Source organism: Prionailurus bengalensis, chromosome X (assembly GCF_016509475.1).
Source record: "Prionailurus bengalensis isolate Pbe53 chromosome X, Fcat_Pben_1.1_paternal_pri, whole genome shotgun sequence".
Taxonomy (NCBI): domain Eukaryota; kingdom Metazoa; phylum Chordata; class Mammalia; order Carnivora; family Felidae; genus Prionailurus; species Prionailurus bengalensis.
Genome location: NC_057361.1, coordinates 60461249 through 60486227, shown reverse-complemented (window position 1 = coordinate 60486227; position 24979 = coordinate 60461249). Strand labels below are relative to the sequence as shown.

The 24979-nt window shown below is 38.2% G+C and overlaps 1 protein-coding gene across 3 annotated transcripts in view; it reads right to left on the bottom strand.

The window, feature by feature from the left end:
* CHIC1 (cysteine rich hydrophobic domain 1) overlaps nt 1–21473 on the bottom strand; it is an 81432-nt gene extending 59959 nt beyond the window's left edge. For 2 of the 3 annotated variants that reach the window (XM_043569875.1, XM_043569874.1), the window contains exon 1: nt 21031–21423. In XM_043569875.1, the coding sequence (XP_043425810.1) occupies nt 21031–21317 (287 nt within the window). In that variant the 5' untranslated portion in view covers nt 21318–21423. Of the gene's footprint in view, nt 1–21030 lie in introns of all 3 variants that reach the window. The other variant, XM_043569873.1, reaches the window with a different exon arrangement.
* Nucleotides 21474–24979: the final 3506 nt, after the last annotated feature.

Here is a 24979-nt window from a genome sequence, read left to right as displayed (position 1 = left end):
TTAGGAATGGTTTTCATGTAAACAAATGCTCAATTAATTTTCAAAAAAACAGGTCTCAGTCTTGAAAGCTCTCTTTTCAAGTAAGCCCACTGAAGTCTGTTTTAAGAAGTCAAGATGAATTCTATGAGCCATCATTCACCTACTGATTGATTTCAGTAGGGATAACAAAGGTCACTTTCTGCATCTTAGATGATATATCATGGTGACTACAATTTTATAGTAGAGTAGAATAGAGTAGAGTAGAGTAGAGTAGAGTAGAGTAGAGTGTATGGAATGGAATGAAACAGAATATTAGTGGATGATGGGTTGTAAGCAAAAATGAAAAAAAAAAAACAGGAATATTTATTAGGAACTCCTGGTGAGGTAGCCAATAATGGTAACAGTTACCATTAACTATCCACTTACCATGGGCTAGATAGACACTGTGCTACATAAATACATTACTTCTAAAGTTTACAACCCTGCAAGAAGGGTATTGTCATCCCCCTCTTATAAACAAAGAAGCTGACACTCAGAAATTTTTTTTCCAAAAACTAATTAAATGTCTTTGCCCCAAGTCATGTCTCTAATAAGATGGGGAGGACCAAAATTCAAATTCTGATCCCTAAGTTCTTTCTGTATTGTATTAAGCTCTTTGAAAACAGAAACTATGGCTTATTTATTTTGTTATCTTCCATTTTGCTTATTAGTAGCATCATGTAATCTAGCAGGTATTTAATTAAAGTTTGGTAAATAATAAGCTGTTACACTGTTTGTTTCAACTGGTTTATGGCACTTTGGTCTTATGGTCACATTAAAGACATGTCAGGAATCCAATGTCCTATTAAAACTCTATGTGGGAATACCATGTAATCCTTGTATCATTTATGCTAATAGCTCCTTTTCTGGGACACAAGCCCATCTTAAACACAAAGATTCTCTATGCTTGGCAGCTAGTAGCAAGGTACACATCTGCACATATACTTTGTGTATTTAAAATGTATTTTAAAACAAATTCTATTGTTAAAATAGTTGAGAAAATTAATTAGCAACTGTAAAAAGGCCTTAATTTCATTAAAAATACTTAATTACTTTTCCAGGTATCAGTACATAATGTAATGAGAACGTAATATTCTCATAATAACATTTTCTTTAAATCTATACATAGACATAGAATATAGCCAAACTTGAAAATAAGATGCTATACCCCTGTACATGAATTTTTATGGCAAATTTCATGTGCTGTTTGAGAAACTGACTCTAGTATTAAATATATATTTGCAACTATCTACTAACTCACCAATCAATAACATGACAAATATATAACAGAGCAAGGAACATACTTCATTTAAGTTACATTTAGTTAAACAGTAACCTCATCACTAGTCAAAAAGATGTAATTTAATTCATTATTCCACAAAGAGTAAATTCTTACTGTTTAACACAAAAATAGACACATTTCATTTTTAAAAGGAGATATTATACATTTTAAACTAGAGCTCTATTTCCATATCTTCTCTGAACACTTTTAGATGTAATGCAATGTCAATAATATGTTCCTGATTTAGAGTCTGGGAGGATGGCGGAGTAGGAGGATCCTATGCCCTCTTCATCGCACAGATACACCTAGATAACAGCCATATCAGTGCAACGAACACAGAAAACAACCAGAAGATTGGCACAACAAACTTTCCACAGTTAACTGTAGAGAAGAGGTCACACTTGGAAAGGGTAGGAAGGGCAGAGACATGGTCAGGAACCAAACTCCCAGTGAAACTAACCACAAATGGAAGGGACACCACAAGCACTGAGAAGGGAGAGGAGCAGAACCCATACTAAACACCTCAGACACAGGGAACTACACTGGCAAGACAAGAAGCCCCCATAATATTTGGCTTTGAAACACAGTGGGGCTTAATTCCGGGTACTTTAAAAATCAGCAGGCTTAGCTCTGAGGGAACCAGAAAACAATAGGAAACTGACTTCCTGCCCTTAAAGAGACAAACATAGCATAACAAAAAATCCTGTTGAGATAAAGCATTGAAACAGAAGTTTGAAAAGCACCTGCGATGTACAGGAAGGAGATTTATTTACTAATCTGAGGCAGGGATCTTTAGGAGACTTCTCCAAGAACAAAAGAGCTGGTGGGTGCCATCCCCACCCCCACCCTATCCCCAGCCTAGATAGCAGGACACCTGTGGGAACCAGTGAGAACGTCCTCTACCTACCTTACTAACACCATGCACCCTGCCCCTGTGTTCTCCTGTGGATCTACCCCCATCCAACCTGCCCCACTAGGTGGGCTACTCTCCAAAGCAGCTCCTGCCACATTTTATCCTGTAAGCAGCCCTGGAAGGGACCACCTGCACTCCAAAATGACTCCTGCTTGAGGAGAGGGAAAGATAACCACACACCAGTTCAAATGTAGCCCCAGCAGCCAAACCTTGTAACTGGCAAGAAAGAAAGAGGGCTCTGTTGATCAGTGCCTCTGCAGCCCCAGCAGATGAACCAGGAATAGGCATGTGATCTGACTGCTGGCCCCGCTCACCAACAGAAACCTGTCAAGGAGCAGCACAGAGAGAGAGTCCTGTAGTCTGTGGTCATTGCAGCCCCAACACATGGACTGGAGCAGGCATTTGGTTTGAATGCAGGCTCCTCCTACCAACAAAAGCCTCTCCAGGGATAACAAAGGGAGAGTGTCCTGAAGTTTGGTGTGATCACAATACCAGCAAACAAGCTGAGGGCAGATTTCTGGTTTTACTGGTGACACCAACCAACTATAAGCCCAGGGTAGCTCCAGACTGGTCCTTTAACAGCATAGGGACCACACCTTGCTCTCTGTGTGCCCACAACAGGCAAAGTGGGCCACTGTGGCCAAGTGGACTGAAGGCAAATGCTGCTCATCCAGCCACAAACAACAGTAGGTTGCACACAGTCCACATAGGAGAGACCCCTGAAGTACCTGGTTCTGGTAAACAGGGGACATTGCTACCAAGCACAACAGGACCTCTTCTTCATAAGGCCACTACTTTCAAGATCAGGAGACATAACTAATTTTCCTAATGCACAGAAATAAATACAGAGAGACAAAATGAGGAGACAGAGGAATATGTCCTAAATGAAAAAACAGGACAAAAGAGCTAAATGAAAGGAGATAAGCAATAAGCCTGACAAACAGTTCAAAGTAATGGTCATAAAAATATCTACTGGACTTGAGAAAAGAGTGGAGGATTTCAGTGAGACCTTCAACAAAGAGATAGAACCAATCAGAAATGAACCAATCAGAACCAAAAGAAGAACTAATCAGAAATGAAAAACTCAATAACTGAAATAAAAATACACTAGAGGGAATCAACAGCAGATTAGAGACAGAAGAATTTATCAGCGACCTGGAAGACAGAATAATGGAAAGCAACCAAGGTGCCCAGCAAAAAGAAAAAAAAATAACAATGAGAATAGGTTAAGAGAACTCAGTGACATCATCAAGTATAATAACATTTACATTATAGGGACTCCAGAAGGCGAAAAGAGAGACAAGGGGGCAGAAAACTTCTTTGAAGAAATAATAGCTAAAATCTTCCTAAATCTAGGGAAGGAAACAGATACCCAGATCCAGGAGGCATAGAGAGTCCCAAACAAAATCAACCAAAGGAGGTGCACACCAAGACACATAATGATTAAAATGATAAAAACCAGTGACAAAGAGAGAATTTTAAAAGAAAGAGAAAAGAGCTATATACAAGAGGAACCCCATAATGCTATCAGCTGATTTTTCAGCAGAAACTTTGCAGGCCAGAAGGGAGTGGCATGATATATTCAAAGTGCTGAAAGGAAAAAATCTGCAACCAAGAATACTTTACCCAGCAAGGATATCATGTAGAATAGAAGGAGACAGTTTCCTAGACAAACAAAACTCAAAGATGTTCATTCATTACAAAGAAACCAGCCTGACAAGAAACATTAAAGGGAATTCTTTGAATGGAAAGAAAAGGCCATTATCAGGAGTAAGAAAATTGTGAATGGAAAAAATTTCACAGGTAAATACAAACATAATAAAAGTATTTTAACCACTATGGAGGTTGAAGGACAAAAACAGTAAAATCAATATTATCAATAAAAATCAGTCAAGGGATTCACAAAATCACAAGATGTAAAATATGACATCATATACATAAAACATGGGGGGAGGAGTAAAGATTTACTGCTATTAAAATGGCTTCAAAAGATGCTCAACGTCACTCCTCATCAGGTAAACACAAATCAAAACCACACTCAGATATCACCTCACGCCAGTCAGAGTGGCCAAAATAAACAAATCAGGAGACTATAGATGCTGGAGAGGATGTGGAGAAACGGGAACCCTCTTGCACTGTTGGTGGGAATGCAAATTGGTGCAGCCACACTGGAAAACAGTGTGGAGGTTCCTCAAAAAATTAAAAATAGACCTACCCTATGACTCAGCAATAGCATTGCTAGGAATTTACCCAAGGGATACAGGAGTACTGATGCATAGGGGCACTTGTACCCCAATGTTCATAGCAGCACTCTCAACAATAGCCAAATTATGGAAAGAGCCTAAATGTCCATCAACTGATGAATGGATACAGAAATTGTGGTTTATATACACAATGGAATACTACGTGGCAATGAGAAACAATGAAATATGGCCCTTTGTAGCAACATGGATGGAACTGGAGAATGTTATGCTAAGTGAAATAAGCCATACAGAGAAAGACAGACACCATATGGTTTCACTCTTATGTGGAGCTTGAGAAACTTAACAGAAACCCATGGGGGAGGGGAAGGAAAAAAAAAGAGGTTAGAGTGGAAGAGAGCCAAAGCATAAGAGACTCTTAAAAACTGAGAACAAACTGAGGGTTGATGGGGGGTGGGAGGGAGGGGAGGGTGGGTGATGGGTATTGAGGAGGGCACCTTTTGGGATGAGCACTGGGTGTTGTATGGAAACCAATTTGACAATAAACGTCATATATTGAAAAAATAAATAAATAAAATGGCTTCAAACTTAAGCAAACATTAACTTAATACAGACTGCTATGTATATGTTATATATGAACCTAACAGTAACCACAAATCAAACATCTATAATAGATACACACAAAACAAAAAGAAAAGAATCCAAGCATATCACTAAAGATAGCCACCAAACCACAAAGGAAGAAAGCAATAAAAGAAACAGAGAACTACAAAAACCACAATAAAACAAGTAATAAAATGGCAGTAAGTACACATTTATCAATAATTACTTTGGATATAAATAGTACATAGTTATCAATAATTACTTTGGATATAAATAGACTAACTGCTCCAATCAAAAGACACAGGGTCACTGAATGGATAAAAAATCGAGACCCATCTATATGCTGCCTACAAGAAACTCGCTTTAGACCTAGAGACACATGAATATTGAATGTGGAGGAATGGAAAAACATTTACCATGCAAATGGAAATGAAAAGAAAGGTGGAGTAGTAATACTTACATTGAACAAAATAGATGGTAAAACAGACTGTAACAAGAGACAAAAAAGGAAACTACATAATGATTAAGGGAATGCAACAAGATGATATAACAATTGTAAATATTTGTGCACCCAATGTGGAGGAACCTAAATACATGAAGCAACAATCAACAGACACAAAGGAAGACACTGACAGTAATACAATAGTGGGGACTATAACACCCCCTTCCTTACATTAATGGATAGATCATCCAGACAGAAAATCAGTAAGGAAACAATAGCTTTGAATGACACATCAGACCAGATGGGCCTATCAGATATTCAAAACACTCTATCCCAAAACAGTAGAAAACACATTCTTTTCAAGTGCATATGGAATGTTCTCCAGAATAGATTACATGGCAGGCTACAAAGTAGTCTCAGTAAATTAAAAAAGATTAAAATCATATCATGCAACTTCTCTAATCACAGGTTATGAAACTAGAAACCAATCACAAGAAAAAAATCTGGAAATAATACAAATACATGGAGGCTAAATAACATGCTACTAAACACTGAATGAGTCAACCAAGAAATCAAAGAGGAAATAAAAACATACACTGAGGAAATGAAAATGAAAATGTAATAGTCCAAAATCTTTGGGATGCAGCAAAGGCTGTTCTAAGAGGGAAGTTTATAGCTCTTATAGGCCTACTTCAAGAAATAAGGAAAATCTGAAATAAACAACATAATCTTACACCTAAAGGTTCTGGAAAAACAAGAACAAGGTCCAAAGTCAGTAGAAGGAAGGAAATAATAAAGAGTAGAGAAGTGAAAAAAAATAGAGTCTAAAAAAATAATGGAAGTGATCATTGAAATCAAGGTTGGTTCTTTGAAAATATCGAGAAAATTGATAAACCTTTACCCACATTCATTGAAAAAGGAAGAGAGAGAGTACAATTAAATAAAGACAGAAATGAAGAGAAGAAATAACAACTGAAACCACAGAAATACAAAGAATTATAAGAGAATATTATGAAAAATTATTTGCCAACAAATTGGACAACCTAGAAGAAATCGAAAAATTCCTAGAAACACATAACTCTCCAAAACTTAAGCAGGAAGGAATCGAAAATTTGGCAGACCAATTATGGGCAATGAAATTGAATCAGTAATCAAAAAAAAACCAAAAACCCTCCAATACACTACAGTCTAGGACCAGATGGATTCACAGGTGAATTCTACCAAAAATTTAAAGAAGAGCTAATACTATTCTTCTCAAAGTATTACAAAAGATAGGAGAGGAAGGAAAGTTTCCAAATTTATTCTACAAGGCAAACATTACCCTGATACCAAAACCAGATAATGACACTACAAAAAACAAAACAAAACAAAAAGAAATCAGTATCTTTGATGAAAATTTATGCAAAAAATCCTCAAAAAATTATTAGCAAACTGGATCTAACAATACCATAAAAAAATCATTCACCACAATCAATTGGGATTTATTCCAGGGATGTAAGTGTGGTTCAATATTTGCAAATCACTCAAGGTGATCCATCACATCAGCAAGAGAAAGGATAAAAACTATATGATTATCTCAATAAATGCAGAAAAAGCATTTGATAAAGGAGAACATCCCTCATGATAAAAATTCTCAACAAAGTAGGTTTAGAGGAAATATACCTCAACATAATAAAGGCCATATATGAAAGGTCTACAGCTAATATCATCCTCAATGGTGAAAAGCTAAGAGCTTTTCCTCTAAGATCAGGAACAAGAAAGACAAGAAGGTCCATTCTCATCACTTTTATTCAACATAGTACTAGAAGTTCTACATGCAGCTATCAGATATGAAATAAAAGGCATCCAAATTGGTAAGGAAGACTTAAAACTTGCCCTATTTGCAGATGATACGTTACTATATATACTGAAACCCTAAAGACTTCACCAAAAACTACTAGAACTGATCAATGAATTCAATAATGTCACTGGGTACAAAATTAATAAGCAGAAATCTGTTGCATGTGTACACTAGTAATGAAAGTAACAGAAGGATAAATTAAGAAAATAATGCCATTTATAATCACACCAAAAAGAATAAAATAGCTAGCAATAAATGTAACCCAGGAGGTGAATGACCTATACTCAGAAAACTGATACACTGATGAAAGAAATCTGAAGATGACATAAACAAATGGTAAGATATTTCATGCTCAGCTTTGAAGAACCAATATGGCTAAAATGTCCGTAGTTTCCAAAGCAATCTACAGATTTAATGCAATCTCTATGAAAATACCAATAACATTTTTCACAGAGCCAGAACAAATAATTTTAAAATTTGTATGGAACCACAAAAGACCCTAAGTAGCCAAAGCAATATTGAAAAAGAACAAAACTGGAGTCATCATAATCCCAGATTTCAAGATATGCTACAAAGGTGTAGTAATCAAAACAGTATTGTACTGGCACAAAAACAGACACATAGATCAATGGAAAAGAACCAGAGTCCAGAAATAAACCCATGCTTGCATGGTCAATTAATCTCCAACAAAGGAGGCAAGAATATAAAATGGGGAAAAGACTCTTTGAGAAATGGTGCTGGGAAAACTAGACAGCTATATGCAAAAGAACAAAACTAGACCACTTCTACCATACATAAAAATAAACTCAAAATGGATTAAAGAACTAAATGTGAGACCTTAAAATTCCTACAAGAAAACGTTGGCAGTAATTTCTTTGACATTGGTCGTGGAAACAGGTTTTTAGATATGTCTTTTCTGGTAAGGGAAACAAGAAAAATTAAACTTTTGGGACTATACCAAAATAACAAGTTTCTACACAGTGAAGGAAATTGTCAACAAAACTAAAAGTCAACCTACTGAATGGGAGAAGATATTTGCAAATGATATATCCAATGAGGGGTTAATATCCAAAATATGTAAAAACTTCTGCAACTCAACACCAGGAAAACAAATCATCAGATTAAAAATACGCAGAGGACCTGAATAGACATTAGATGGTCAACAGACACATGAAAGACATATAGATGATCAACAGACACATGAAAAGATGCTTAACATCACTAATCTTCAGGGAAATACAAATTAAAAACACAATGAAATATTACTTTACGAGAAGATAGCGGCGTAGGAGGACTCTGGGCTCACCGTGCGTCCTGCTGATCACTTAGATTCCACCTACACCTGCCTAAATAACTCAGGAAACCACCAGAAGACTAGCAGAACGGAGTCACCGGAGCCAAGCGCAGACGAGAGGCCCACAGAAGAGGGTAGGAAGGGTGGAGAAGCGGTGCGCGCTGCACGGACTGGCAGGAGGGACCCGGGGCGGAGGGGCAGCCCGCCGGCCAAGCAGAGCCCCCGAGTCTGGCTTGCAAAAGCGGAGGGGCTGGACGGAGTGTGTTCCGACAGCAAGCGGGACTTAGCATCTGGGAGGTCATAAGTTAACAGCTCTGCGTGGAAAGCAGGAAGGCCGGAGGACAAAGGGAGGGAGAGTTGCTGAGCCCCGGGACGACAGAGGTCAGTTTGGTGGGGAACAAAGGCGCTAGCCAGCGCCATCTCCCTCTCCCATCCCCCAGCCAAAATCCCAAAGGGAACCAGTTCCTGCCAGGGAACTTGCTTGCTCCCTGCAAACACCCAATGCTGTGCTTCTGCGGAGCCACGCCTCTGGCAGCAGGTCTGACTCCCTCCCGCTGCCACAGGGTCCCTCCTGAAGTGGATCACCTAAGGAGAAGCGAGCTAAGCCTGCCCCTTCTGCCCCCGTGCACCTTGCCTACCCACCCCAGCTCGGATTGAAGAGGCAGAGGAGAGAATAGGTGACCTAGAAGATAAAATTATGGAAGAAGAGGAAGCTGAGAAAAAGAGAGAAAAAAAAATCCAGGAGTATGAGGGGAAAATTAGAGAACTAAGTGATACACTAAAAAGAAATAATATACGCATAATTGGTATCTCAGAGGAGGAAGAGAGAGGGAAAGGTGCTGAAGGGGTAGTTGAAGAAATAATACTGAGAACTTCCCTGAACTGGGGAAGGAAAAAGGCATTGAAATCCAAGAGGCACAGAGAACTCCCTTCAGACGTAACTTGAATCGATCTTCTGCACGACATATCATAGTGATATGATATGCTTGAACAGCATAACCATAGCTTGAACAGACCCATAACCAGCAAAGAAATTGAATCGGTTATCAAAAATCTCCCAACAAATAAGAGTCCAGGACCAGATGGCTTCCCAGGGGAGTTCTACCAGATGTTTAAAGCAGAGATAATACCTATCCTTCTCAAGCTATTCCAAAAAACAGAAAGGGAAGGAAAACTTCCAGACTCATTCTATGAAGCCAGTATTACTTTGATTCCTAAACCAGACAGAGACCCAGGAAATAAAGAGAACTAGAGGCCAATATCCCTGATGAATATGGATGCAAAAATTCTCAATAAGATACTAGCAAATCGAATTCAACGGCATATAAAAAGAATTATTCATCATGATCAAGTGGGATTCATTCCTGGGATGCAGGGCTGGTTCAACATTCGCAAATCAATCAATGTGATACGTCACATTAATAAAAGAAAAGATAAGAACCATATGATCCTATCAATCGATGCAGAAAAGGCCTTTGACAAAATCCAGCACCCTTTCTTAATAAAAACCCTTGAGAAAGTCGGGATAGAAGGAACATACTTAAACACCATAAAAGCCATTTATGAAAAGCCCACAGCTAACATCATCCTCAATGGGGAAAAACTGAGAGCTTTCCCCCTGAGATCAGGAACACGACAGGGATGTCCACTCTCACCGCTGTTGTTTCACATAGGGTTGGAAGTTCTAGCATCAGCAATCAGACAACAAAAGGAAATCAAAGGCATCAAAATTGGCAAAGATGAAAGCAAGCTTTCACTTTTTGCAGATGACATGATACTATACGTGGAAAATCTGATAGACTCCACCAAAAGTCTGCTAGAACTGATACAGGAATTCAGCAAAGTTGCAGGACACAAAATCAATGTACAGAAATCAGTTGCATTCTTATACACTAACAATGAAGCAACAGAAAGACAAATAAAAAACTGATCCCATTCACAATTGCACCAAGAAGCATAAAATACCTAGGAATAAATCTAACCAAAGATGGAAAAGATCTGTATGCTGAAAACTATAGAAAGCTTATGAAGGTAATTGAAGAAGATATAAAGAAATGGAAAAACATTCCCTGCTCATGGATTGGAAAAACAAATATTGTCAAAATGTCAATACTACCCAAAGCTATCTACACATTCAATGCAATCCCAAGCAAAATTGCACCATCATTCTTCTTGAAACTAGAACAAGCAATCCTAAAATTCATATGGAACCACAAAGGCCCCGAATAGCCAAAGGAATTTTGAAGAAGAAGACCAAAGCAGGAGGCATCACAATCCCAGACTTTAGCCTCTACTACAAAGCTGTCATCATCAAGACAGCATGGTATTGGCACAAAAACAGACACATAGACCAATGGAATAGAATAGAAACCCCAGAACTAGACCCACAAACGTATGGCCAACTCATCTTTGACAAAGCAGGAAAGAACATCCAATGGAAAAAGACAGTCTCTATAACAAATGGTGCTGGGAGAACTGGACAGCAACATGCAGAAGGTTGAAACTAGACCACTTTCTCACACCATTCACAAAAATGAACTCAAAATGGATAAAGGACCTGAATGTGAGACAGGAAACCATCAAAACCCTAGAGGAGAAAGCAGGAAAAGACCTCTCTGACCTCAGCCGTAGCAATCTCTTACTCGACACATCCCCAAAGGCAAGGGAATTAAAAGCAAAAATGAACTACTGGGACCTTATGAAGATAAAAAGCTTCTGCACAGCAAAGGACACAACCAACAAATCTAAAAGGCAACCAACGGAATGGGAAAAGATATTTGCAAATGACATATCGGACAAAGGGCTAGTATCCAAAATCTATAAAGAGCTCACCAAACTCCACACCCGAAAAACAAATAACCCAGTGAAGAAATGGGCAGAAAACATGAATAGACACTTCTCTAAAGAAGACATCCGGATGGCCAATAGGCACATGAAAAGATGCTCAACGTCGCTCCTTATCAGGGAAATACAAATCAAAACCACACTCAGATATCACCTCACGCCAGTCAGAGTGGCTAAAATGAACTAATCAGGAGACTATAGATGCTGGAGAGGATGTAGAGAAACGGGAACCCTCTTGCACTGTTGGTGGGAATGCAAATTGGTGCAGCCACACTGGAAAACAGTGTGGAGGTTCCTCAGAAAATTAAAAATAGACCTACCCTATGACCCAGCAATAGCACTGCTAGGAATTTATCCAAGGGATACAGGAGTACTGATGCATAGGGGCACTTGTACCCCAATGTTTATAGCAGCACTCTCAACAATAGCCAAATTATGGAAAGAGCGTAAATGTCCATCAACTGATGAATGGATAAAGAAATTGTGGTTTATATACACAATGGAGTACTACAGGGCAATGAGAAAGAACGAAATATGGCCCTTTGTAGCAACAGGATGGAACTGGAGAGTGTGATGCTAAGTGAAATAAGCCATACAGAGAAAGACAGATACCATATGATTTCACTCTTATGTGGATCCTGAGAAACTTAACAGAAACCCATAGGGGAGGGGAAGGGAAAAAAAAAGAGGTTAGAGTGGGAGAGAGCCAAAGCATAAGAGACTCTTAAAAACTGAGAACTGAGAGTTGATGGGGGGTGGGAGGTAGAGGAGGGTGGGTGATGGGTATTGAAGAGGGCACCTTTTGGGATGAGCACTGGGTGTTGTATGGAAACCAATTTGACAATAAATTTCATATACTGAAAAAATAAAAAAAAAATAAAATAAACTTTGTGCACACAAAAAAAATAAATATTAGTTTACACTTGTCAGAGTGGCTAAAATCAAAGTGAGAAGAAATAACAAGTTTTGGAAAGGATATGCAGAAAAAGGAACCCTTATGCACTGTTGGTGGGAATGCACACTGGTGCAGCCATTGTGGAATACAGTGTGGAGGTTCCTCACAAGATTAAAAATAGAATTACCATATGATCTAGTAATTCCACTAGCAGGTATTTGACCAAAGAAAATAAAACCACCACTAATTTGAAAAGATATATGCACCCTATGTTTATAGTAGCATTATTTACAAGAGCCAAGATATGGAAGCACCCATTTCCAGCAATAGATGAATGGCTAAGGAAGCACTCTCTCTCTCTCTCATTCTCTCTCTCTCTCTCTCTCTCTCTGTCTGTCTCTCTCTCTTTCTCTCTCTCAGGAATATTACTCAGCCATAAAAAGAATGAAATCTTGCCATTTGCAACAACATGGAAAGACCTAGAGGATATAATGTTAAGTGAAATAAGTCATAGAAAGAATACCGTATGATTTCACTCATATGTGGAATTTAAGAAACATAACAAGTGAACATGGAAAAAAAGAGACAAACCAAAACAGACTGTTAAACACAGAAAAAAACCTGGTGGATATCAGAGGGGATGTGGGTGGGGAATGGGTAAAATGAGTAAAGGGGATTAAGAGTACACTTACTTTGATGAGTACTGAGAATGTACAGAACAACTGAATCATTGTATTGTATGCCTGAAACTAATATAACAATGTATGGTAATTATATGTCAATTAAAAAAAAAACACATTCCTACCTCATTAGAGATTGCTGCCATTATAGCTTTTCCAAGCTGCCATTCTTGGCAAATAAGTAGAGGATATAGACAGATGTATCCCTTGAAATATATGGAATATTTTTATTATTTTAAAACTTCTGAGTTTTGCTATTCTTGTTGCATTTGTCACCAGGCAAGTGGATTTTCCTTTCCTGTTTTTATTTCTTTAATATTCCCTTTCTTTTTTTTTAATACTTTTTTTAAAAATTTTTTTTAACGTTTTTATTTATTTTTGAGACAGAGAGAGACAGAGCATGAACGGGGGAGGGGCAGAGAGAGGGGGAGACACAGAATCGGAGGCAGGCTCCAGGCTCTGAGCCATCAGCCCAGAGCCCGACGCAGGGCTCAAACTCACGGACCGCGAGATCGTGACCTGAGCTGAAGTCGGATGCCCAACCGACTGAGCCACCCAGGCGCCCCTTCCCTTTCTTAACCGTTCAGAATTTGCCTTATGATGCTGTCACTTTACTGAAAATAATCTCTGAGTAAATTTATTCAGAAAGACAAGTTCATCAAGTATTATTTATTGCCAATTTTATGTCCTCTTCTTAGAAAATTTTCCCTTGACTTTGCAGCTTTACACTCTCCCATCCTTTCACTCTCTAACATTCTTGTCTTTTCTTAAAATTTACCTTTTAGTCAACTGCTTGTCTTTCTAAGGGAGCTTTAACAATTTTTCTATATTTAATCGCTTTGACATCACTCCTATGCTGATGATCATCAAATCTATATCTCTAATTCTATATTTTCCAACATTCTTTGGTCCCTCATCTCTAATTGCATACTGAAAATTTCCACCTGGATATCTTACTAAAATAATACCACCTCAAGTAAACCATGTCTAAAATTAAATGTTATCTTTTCATTGGAAACTAGACCCCTTTTCAAATTTCTCATCTCTATCAGTGGCACATTGATTCCCTTTAACCTAGACCTTGGTATTGGTTTTGCATCTTCCTTCTCCTATTTTTTGCACCTTGACTCCTCTGACGTGGCTCCAAGTCCTGTTATTTGTTCCTTTGAAATCATTCTCATAATGATTCCTTCCTTTTCATTGCAACTGCCATATTGGCTCTTGTCTTTGCTCAGGTGGTTTCCCTTGCTTCCCCTCCCTAGTTTAAATCCTACTCAACCTTCAGGGCTCAAGTCAAGTCCCAACCCCTGCTGTAATGCCTTGAATGTTTAAACTGTCACGGATTCCCCCTTTCTCTGAATACTCACAGCCACTTCAAATCCATACTATACAATTCAACAGCTAATAAAATAGTTTCCATTATTCTTTGCTGCTCTATATCAGTATCTTAAAAGCAATTTTCCTATTAGTTTTGTAAAGCATGGCTTGTACTTTATTTTTTTATTTTCTGTGGTTTTTTTTTGTGGTACTTAGGCCAGTGCTCAAGTTCTCAATATATACTTGCTATATTCTCATTACTAATTTTCTTCTTTAATATATAAAGGGATTGTCTTTTCTAAAATATAAAAAGTATATTAAAAATGGTAAGGAAATATAATTTTACTTTTTAAAATACTCCTTTATGGCACATATATATAAAAATGTATAAAGACAGGCACACCAGGCCTGATATACTCTCATAATTTTGGCTAAAAGGCAGTAGCAATCCTATTCCTGTCTACCAGGAATTTCTTTTATCTTTCTTCATTAAGAGACTCAGCACTTAAAAAGAATACTTAACTCAAATAATCTTAGGCACAACATTTCACTTGATAGCTACTAGGAAATGTTGAAATGGCTGCTGCTGAATAAACACCTCAGCTCTATTTCATAAACAAACTATTAAGAACTGTGAATCCACAAGATCATCTACCCAGTACTGATTACTGATAGGCATTAGTCAAGATGTGGGGTTTTTCAGCATTTGACAAATAGGCACTTGGGAACTTCTCACACTTTCCATTTTATCAGCCTCATTAAATACAGAACCTATTATGTGTTTGAAGCTGTCCTAGTTGATGGTTTCTAATGATTGTATTTTATTTGTCAAGCATCTTCAATGCTTCAAAATTTTAATTTCTTGGATGATTCTTTGGAGTAAAGGAAACTGAGGCAAAGAAGGATGGGTCCTCTTAGTTGCTCTTCCCTCTTCTCTCCCTCTCTAGAACCCTCACTGTTTTCAATCCTTTTGGAAATGGCTACCTACCAACCTTTGAAAACCCTATACAAATTAAAGTTTATGTGTTCAGATTGTTTAAGGAAACAGATCAAGCTAGTAAAATTCTGCCAACAAGAAACATGATTTCACTAGAAAACTTTGCACGTATAGTAACAATTCTGAAGTGTGTGCATTGAACTTTATTTACTATACCATGAAAAGAAAATCTATGCCATAAAATTCAAAGATATTTTCAAAAACATTATAGTTAAATCTCTTTAATCTTTTATATGAAAATAATCATGTCTTGCCACACTGTAAAATGGCAAGTTACCATATTTCTGTATTCTGAAAGCCTAAAATCTTATAAAATATTTACCTTATACAAATACGTATTAACAATGCATCACTGTAATTCCTCAAAGACAGCTGTTTATGAAAAAGCATTCCATTAACTGATTTGAGAAGTATCAATAATTGCAGTGCTGTTTAAGTTTTTTCAGAAATGCACTGTTTGGCAAATGTGGCTATCTTTTTTCAATTCTATATGCAACAACTCTAGCTTTAATAAATTAATTTTTATGAGACAATTTTATAAGTCCCCGAGAATTGGTAACTCTCTACTAAATTCTATACAGATATATTATCAAGGGTAAATATCTCTATGTTTTAAGTAATATAAACAGTGTGATAATGCCTAAAAATAAAAGATCTCATGGGATAGAATTTTCCTTCTTATTTCAAAACACTGGATCCAAATACTTATCCTAGAATATCAAGAAGTAAATTGGTAGATACTAAGTTATATTCCTCAGATGTATATTATTTCTAAAATGCTCAATATTTCTAAGAGATATTTCATTATGTCTGTTTCTATAAACTCAAATCTGTGCAGTTAATTTTGTTATATAATTTTTTAGTTGGGAAAAAATCCCCAAATATCCATTCATCATCATCATCCTCTGAGAATTGGAATTACAATTAGTGTGGTTAGCTCATTCTATTTCTTAAGAAATTATAATTCCATGTTAAAAGATTAGTATCTTGTTAAAGTAATAAGAAAGCCAATACATTAAGATGATACAAATAGACAGGGGTATTCTGACATCATAACAAAGATTTCAGAGGTAAGGCCATGCCATAACACCCATCACTGGGACTGGTGACATTACTGTAGCCATATGTATCTTTGCTCAGAATCACAAGTACTCTCTACAGTGTGAGTCAAGTAACCAGTATTTGTTGAGGACCTATAATACAGCATGCATTATGACAGGCATATTGAGTGTTACTAAAGCAAACCAATATTCCTTCAACTCACTTTTATTGATTGCCTACTTCAGGGCAAGCATTGTGCTAAGCAATGAAGATTCAGAGGGAACTAAAACTTGTTCCTGCTATTGCAGCTTACAATTTAGTGGGGGCAGGGAAGACTTGCAGGAGGTGGTGACATATGGAGAGCTGAGGTAAGGGTGGTGGGTACTGGAATTCTAGATGGAGGTCCTAGATTGAGTAGAGGCAATGAGATAAGACACAGCATGCTACAGGGGCGTCTGGATGGCTCAGTCAGTCAGTTAAGAGTCCGACTCTTGATTTCAGCTCGGGTTGTGATCTCGCGGTTGGTGAGATTGAGACATGCGGTGAGCTTTGTGTGGACAGTGTGGAGCCTGCTTAGGATTCTCTCTCTCCCTTTCTTTCTGCCCCTCCCTTGCTCTCTCTCTCTCTCTCTCAAAATAAATATTTTTAAAAAACAGCATGCTAAAAAGAGGAAAATACAAGCCATAGAGGAAATATCAGAAGATTAGGCTGACAGATAGGCAAGGTCCAGTTCTATATGCCATGTTTTGGAGCTTGGATTCTATCCAGCAGGTAAGGGGAAAACCACAGAACAGTTTTAAGCAGTAAAGTGGTATCTTAATCTAGCAGCAGGCTGTGGAATGGATGTGAAGTGATGACAATGAAGGCAAGTTGATTAGTTAGGGTGGTGAAAGGGGCCCGAATCAGGGAAGTGTCAGTAGGGAGGAAAAGAAAAAATTTTTAGGTCAAATATTATTTTACTTGATGATAAGTGTAAGTGAGGAAGAGGAACCAAGGATAAATAACGGGATAGGTGGAGGTACATTTAACTGAGATGGAAAAAACAGATGTAGAAGGGATTTTTTTAAAGGTTTGGGATGGAGGTATAAGGAGGCGTGTGGGGGGGGATGAGTTCTGTTGTGAATATGTTGAACTTAGGATGATGATGGGCTGTCAGGTGAGAAAGCCCAGGTGAAAGTCTGAGCAAAGTCTGGCACAGAGATACATATTTGGGAGATGTCAGATAATTGAAACCATGAGAATCAAGATGAGATCATCTAAGCACAGTAAGTAATGAGAAGAATAGTAAGGTGAAAACAAAACCTCAGAGACCACTAGTATTCAAGGGTCAACAGAATAAGAGAAGCCCGTGAATGAGAGTTAAAGGATAGCAAGAAAAATACAGTGAGCCCAGGAGAGTCAAGTGGCCAAGAAATTCCTAGGTTTGTCTGGCAAAAATGTTTTTACAAAATCAGAATTTGAATACCTTTAGGCAAAACACATACCATCTTCCAGTTCAACTAAAGCCCCATTATTACTCATTCTGCACCATTTTTCTGACTCCAAAAAAGAGGGAGTCATTTTAAGTGTCATATATAGCAGAGAGGACTAGAAAGACAGGGAATGAGAAAAGTCCACTAATGTAGCAACAGAGGGTCATGGTGGTGATCTTAACAAGGATAGTTACCCCCATCTGTGGTCATGATGGCAAAATCCAGTTAGAGAGGGGTGAAAAGTAAATAGATATAGTGAATGTGGCTATTCCTAAGAAATTTGGAGAGGGAAGGAAGAAAGACAAGACAGTAGCTAAAAGGGAACATAGGTCTAGGACGGCTTTGTTTTATTTTGTTTTTAAAGAATGAGAGAGACTCTGAATATGCCTATAGGCTGATGCAGAGAGAGGTAATATTAGAGAGATGGGGCTACCTGATGGAGCAAGATTTGGGAGGAGGCTGGAAGAGAAGGGTATAGAAGGTACAAGTGGAGTGGTGAGCTTTGGACAAGTGAAGGAACTCCTTGACCTCTGAGGCTGGAAGAAGAGAGCATAAGAATTCAGACCTAATTAAGACCTAGTGCAGGTTTTTCAGCAGGAAAGTGACATGATCAAACTGTGTTTTAAGAAAATTAGTTTGGCACAAGCATGCAGGATGAATTGAAGAGAGGTGGCAGACTGTGGAGATGATGGCAACCTAAACTAGAGTGGTACCGGTAGAAATGGAGAAAATGAAAAATCTAATAGACATTTTAAAAGATATGACATAATTCTGGGACAGAGTAGCACTGGAAATGTCAAGGAGAAGGAAGAGTTAAAATGACTCCCGGGTTTGAACACCTAGCCCAAAAGATTAGAGTGGTGGTAAAGGGGCAAGTGGAATGCACAGCCAATGTGAGGAGGGAAAATGATGGCTTAAGATATATTGAGTTTGAAGCAATGGTTCTCAAATTTGAACCTTGAAAAAGAAACAAAGTCCTCTAGAGATTAGACGACTGCACAGAAAATGGGGGGAAAAAGGGGTGGGATAGTGTCATTCAGACAGGACAACTCTCTCATGCCAGAAAAAATTTAACAGAAGCTGGTTATTTTAGACATTTCAGAATTAGATTAACTATTTCATAAGGATCTTAATTTACCTGATATAAGGAAAGTTTTACTACTATACAAAGGCCAGTTCTTCAGATTCAGCAAAACTTTCTCCTAAACATTTAATTTTTTTTCGAATCCCAGACATTTAACATTAAGTGTGCTTTTTAGTTGAGAGAATTTATAGAATACAACTGAACAATTTTTTCAAACTATATACATGGGTTAGTGATTCAAGTACTGGTTTGCTGCTTTTCAGGTTTTGGCTTCCATTAATACCAATAGCTACTACCAGCACCACTACTTCACACTCCCAATTCCAGAATTTTTAAGCTGGGAGGGACATTACACCATCACAAGGGCTTGGATATGGCAAGTGTCAGTGCTTTGCTTTTAATTGAAAGTTGGTTGATAAGTGCTTCACCATGATTGTGTGAAGAATAGAATGGAACCACAAATAAGTTCTGGTAACTTAAATTCTGTTTTCTTGCCCCTCTTCTGTTTTCTGAATGTTAAAAAATAAGGAGGGGGTGGAATGTTGAAATATAAAATCATAGACTGGAATAAAAACCCTTTTTCTGTTCAGTCATGTGAAATAATCTGCATGAAAGTAATGTTTGGTGCCAGAATTATAATTAGTTTGAGTAATGAATTGTCTCCCTAGTAATGAAAGGAATAAAAGTAAAACAGTGCAGTAAGCTGGCATCTGATCATTGTAGGCTATCTGCAAAATTCTTGGACCAAGAAAAACTGTGTTAAAATAATTCCCTACCAAAAAGCAGGTCTAAAAATCTCCCCTTCCACAATTTCAAAATCTTTCTTAACATATTTTATGCAAATATCACAAAAGTATATTATAATCAAAACAAGTGACATGTTAAAATTAAAAGCTAACATGATGGGGGGAGGTGTTGCATATTATATGATTTCTGATGATACGAACTCAATTGAAAGACAAAGGGACCAGGTGAACCATTAACAAAATTAGAGGCAATGATAGGAAAATGCAGTAAAAGACAGCATAATTAAGAGGATGAACATGATACACACTCAAACTTCCAAGTATTTACAGCCCAAGCACACAAAAAGAAAAAGCACTCTCCAAAGCCCAGAGAGCCATTAAAATTTTCTTTTGCTTTGCAACCACAATGCTATGAGATCGCTCCTCCTTTTATTTTCTTAAATATGATCCAAGATTTCAATTTTTTAAAAAAGTCACTCTGCATAAGTTTTCAAAAAATCAACTTCAGCTCCTGGGGGGCTCATTTCCATAAATATTTAATGTCTGCATATTTAATATTTGGGCATACAAAATCTCCTGTAGGTATCTTAAATTATCTCAGAGCTGAAAGGCTTCGGAAGCCACCTACCCCGACCCTTCATTTTACAGATGGAGAAATTAAGGCCCAGAAATAGGAAGTAATCTGAGCAAGGTCACAGGGCCAGTAAGAGGCAAAGCTGGGACTAACATCCAAGAGTCCCTACTCTCAATCCATTGCTCTTTTACTTTTCACAACTGCCTCTTAATATGAACCTCTGTGATATTTACAGAACGTCAGAATGAGGAATTATCAAGACATCCAAAGGATAATGGTATTCATTCATATACGGATTAGATAGGAAGAATGGATGAATGAATGTATGGGTACGTGGATATTCTATAATACTATTCACAAAACATATCACGTTTCTGTTTTGAAGAAAGCCTAGGTCTTGTCACTTTTCACAGCAGTCACTGTGTTCCACTACACACCAATCTTAGCAGTAAAGAATCCTCTGGTACATCCTGCAGTTTAAAGACTATTTACTTGCCAGCAAACACAGAAAGAAGTAGACTCACCTTTACTCCTATCCCTCTGGCTCTCAAACCTCTAACTTCCCCGTCCTATATATACTCTTTACCTGATGTCAGTGCATCACATTTGCATTCTCCTCACTCCCTTTGCACCTACCACCCTCGGTTTCTCCATTTAGACGAGGTGTCCTTTTCTAACTGTATGCCTCAGTCGGCCCTCCCCCACTCCACAGGCCCCTCGATCACCTTCTCATTCCTCTGTCGACAAATCTCAGCGTTTTCAAACCCTATGGCCCCCTCTTGCTTACACAGTGATGTGGCCGGCTCCCCGCACCAATACAGGATCGGGGGAATATCTCCGCAGATGCTCCTCACTCACTACCCGAGGTGGGGGCGGCGTCTCCTCCTCTTCCTCCTCCTCTTCTTCCTCCTCCTCCTCTTCTTCCTCCCCCTCCTCATCTTCCTCGTCGTCGTCAGGCCCCGATACCGACGACGACGACGACGGCGACGACGACGACGTTGCCGCTTCTTCTTCCTCCTCCTCTAGTTCCGAGATGGTGTCGAACTCCGCCATGTTGGGCAGCAGGATGCTCATCACGTGACCTCTCGATCGCCGCCACCCTCCCGGAGAAGAGTTTGAACCTACCGAGGTGCTGGAAGAGGAGGGGGAACGAAATGAAGAGAAAGCGGACGGGGGAAGGGACAGGATTTGAAGAGATGCGCCTGCGTGTTGAGGCAGACGATGAGGGTTGGAGGCGGGGGCATGAGGGGGAAAGGAACAAAATCTGTGTACGCTTGCGCGGCTCCAAAGGAAGGGGGGCGTTAGAGGTGAACTCCAGGGAATTGTTGAGGCCCGGTTTGCGGGTGCAGTGGTTAATACTGCACTTTGGGCTTCTTTTGCTTGTGCCCTGGGACGTATTTTCTGGTTTTATTTCCCATTAATTAGTAGTAGCTATCATTTCCCTCCCCACACCCCGTACAGGGAATGCATATTCCATAACGTGAGGTTATAACTTTGCCTCAGATATCGCAAGGTATATACCGATCCCTTAACGTTTGCTCAGCATTAGAGTTTAAAAGTCTTTTGCATCAGAATTTTGCAACCCTGGGAGGCATTTTTATAAACACTTCACTGAAGTGGAAATTTTTCTATTACTACTTCTATGCCTACTATGTAATACTTTAAATAGAGGATTTACTAAGTGTCTGGGACTGTGCTAAGCACTCTTTGGGCATATCTCATTTAATACTTCACAACTGCATGAGGTTATATACCAGGATGATCTCGCCTGACAGGTGGGAGACTTAGCAGCAGGGAGGATAAGTAACGTGCACAAGGTCACGGAGTTACTAAATATTTGGCAGACCTGGTTTTAAACTTGGGAATCTCTTCTGATTTTAAAAGCTCAGTGCTCTTAAACAAAGGGCTACCCTGCCTGAAGTCGTTTGCAAAGGCTTTGTAATGTGGTGCATTTGGGGATGTTTCTTGAAAGATGTTTGAAGTTTAGAGGGTGTTTGTTTGTTTTACAGGTGAGAGGGGTATGGAGGAGGTGCAGGGAAAATTCCAACCTAAAGAAACATTAATTAATATAATCCATCTTCCATACACTGAGCTAGACTCTTTCACGTAACGATATCTCAGTTAACCCTTAAACACTCCTACGAGGTAAGCATTATCATATCCATTTTATAGATGGCAAAACTGAGTCTCAGGAAGTTTAAGTAATTTATTAAGGTCTGTGGTAACATTTTGTCCAAAAGTTTCCATTCAAATATTTTTCCTATCTTCTCCACAACTGCTAAAACGTTGCAGAGATCACATATTTTGAGTTTGCAATCCATGTCCCAAACTACTTAATACTTACCAGCAGCACAGAAATCCATGTCATAATTCAGGGATCATTAAGACAGCAAAGTCACATAGCTGCTAATTAATAAAACAAATCCTGACTGCTATGCCACAGCTCCATCCCCATCAGATGGTGAGACCGAGGAAACAGACATAACTGCGCTTTAAGATAAGCATTACGTTAGCAGTATAGCAATATAAACAAAGCATTTAGGATGTATGAAGGACAAAGAAATTAGTTTGTAAGAGGCGCTGATCAAACCATGATCATTATCAACAAGTTTATGTTACTAAAGTGAAGAAAATGTTTTGTATTCCATACCTTGTTTATTTAGAAACCTTAAAAATAAGCTGAAACACTATCAATAAGCAATAAAATCTAGTTTTCATAGTATAGAGAACTTAATCTGCTAGCCTAAAAAATTTTATAATAATTTTGCCTTCTGATAAGACAGATAAAATATATCTGTTTTCTTGGATATTAATAAAAACATGTCATATGTCATTTATGGAAATGAAATACCTTAGACTTGAGATCAAATCAGTATTTCACACTAGTTCTTCCCTTTCAAAAAGCAAAAAAGCCAGGGTGCCTGGGTAGCTCAGTTGGCTAAGTGTCCAACTTTAGCTCAAGTCATGATCTCACAGTTCGTGTGTTCAAACCTTGTGTCAGGCTCTGCACTGACAACTTGGAGCCTGGAGTCTTCTTCAGACTCTGTGTGTCTCTCTCTCTGCCCCTCCCCTGCTTGTGTGTGTACTCTCTTTTTCTCTCTTTCTCAAAAATTAATAAGTAAACATTGAAACAACAGCAAAAAAAGCCATAGGAAATACTAAAAATTTTCCAAACATACTGTATTATCCATAAAGTTCCACTAAATTACTTTCTAGAAAGAAGTATTTTGCTGATTACTACTTAAATGGTATTTTTTCCTTTTCACCAGTCAGGATTAGGCTAGGAAGGGATATTTGAAAGGGAGAAAGGGAAAGGAATATAAGGGGTGGACTTTGTGATAAGTGCAAGTGAGATATTGGAACTATGGTAAAAATGAAGAAATGATGGCTGTGGGGGATGGAGAGAAGGAGAGGGAGGGGGAATTACACTGTCAAAATGGAAACGGGTCTCTGACATTTAGTCAGATGTCAAAAGAACAAAGGAGTGCTATGCTTCAAGAAACTCACAAGTTTAGTCAAATCTGCTTGTCTGCTTTCTTGCATATACAGTGTGCTGAAAATGCATATATAATTCCAGAAGTATTTTTTTTTTTCTAAACGGAGAATTTGGAATCGGGGAAGCCAAGAAAAACACGTTTTGTCAGTAAACACAAGGAACAACATGCTTTTTAAATGATACTTTAGCAACCATCAAGAATACTAAAGCTAGCAGTGGGTGGAGAAGAAAGCAGGCCATATAACCTTCCATCTGATGATGTAAGCAGGGCATGGGTGTAATTACCCTGTCTGAATGGGGATCTGAAGCCAGAGGTCACAGGTTTAGCCATCTGAGGGGGTTACAATCTAGAACAGCTGAAAGGGACTGTAACTTAAAAGACACCTTTCTTCCTTTTCTAAGTGTGCATATTCAGTGATTTTCATAAATCTACAGTTGTGCAACTATCATCACAAACTAATTTTAGAACATTTCTGTCACCCCCAAAAGAAATCACTGTCCCATTTTCAGTCATTCCCCATTCCGACCCCTAGCCCCAGGCAATAATTAATCTACTTTCTGTCTCTATAGATTTCTTTTCTGGACATTTCAAATAAAGTGGATCATACAATATGGGGTCTTTTGTTTAATTTCTTTTGCTTAGCATAATATTTTTGAGGTTTATCCATGTTGTGTCTTGTATGAGTACTTCATTCCTTTTAATTGATAAATAGTATGCCATTGTAAGGATATATCACATTTTGTTTACCCGTTTACCAATTGATGATATTTGGGCTGCTTCCAATGTTTGGATATTATGAAAATGCTTCTATGAAAATTCACATACATGTCCTTGTGTGAACATATGTTTTAATTTCTCAAGGGTAGATATCTATGAGTGGAATTACTGGGTCATATGGTAAGACTGTTGATTTTAAGATAACTGCCAAACTGTTTTTCAAGGTGGATCAATCGGTTTACATTCCCACCAGCAATGTATGAGAGTTCCATTTTCTCCACATTCTTTCCAACGTATGTTATTTTCTTTTTTATTATAGCTATTCTTCTGGTTATGAAATATCTCACATTGTAGGTTTATTTTGCATTTCCCTAATGACCAATGATGTGGAGCATCCTTTCATGTGCTTGTTTCACTTATATACCTTCTTTGATGAAATGTCTATTCAAATCTTTTGTCTTATTTATTAACTTAAGCTTTTTTTCAAGATAATTACACATAGATTCAAGATTCATATATAAT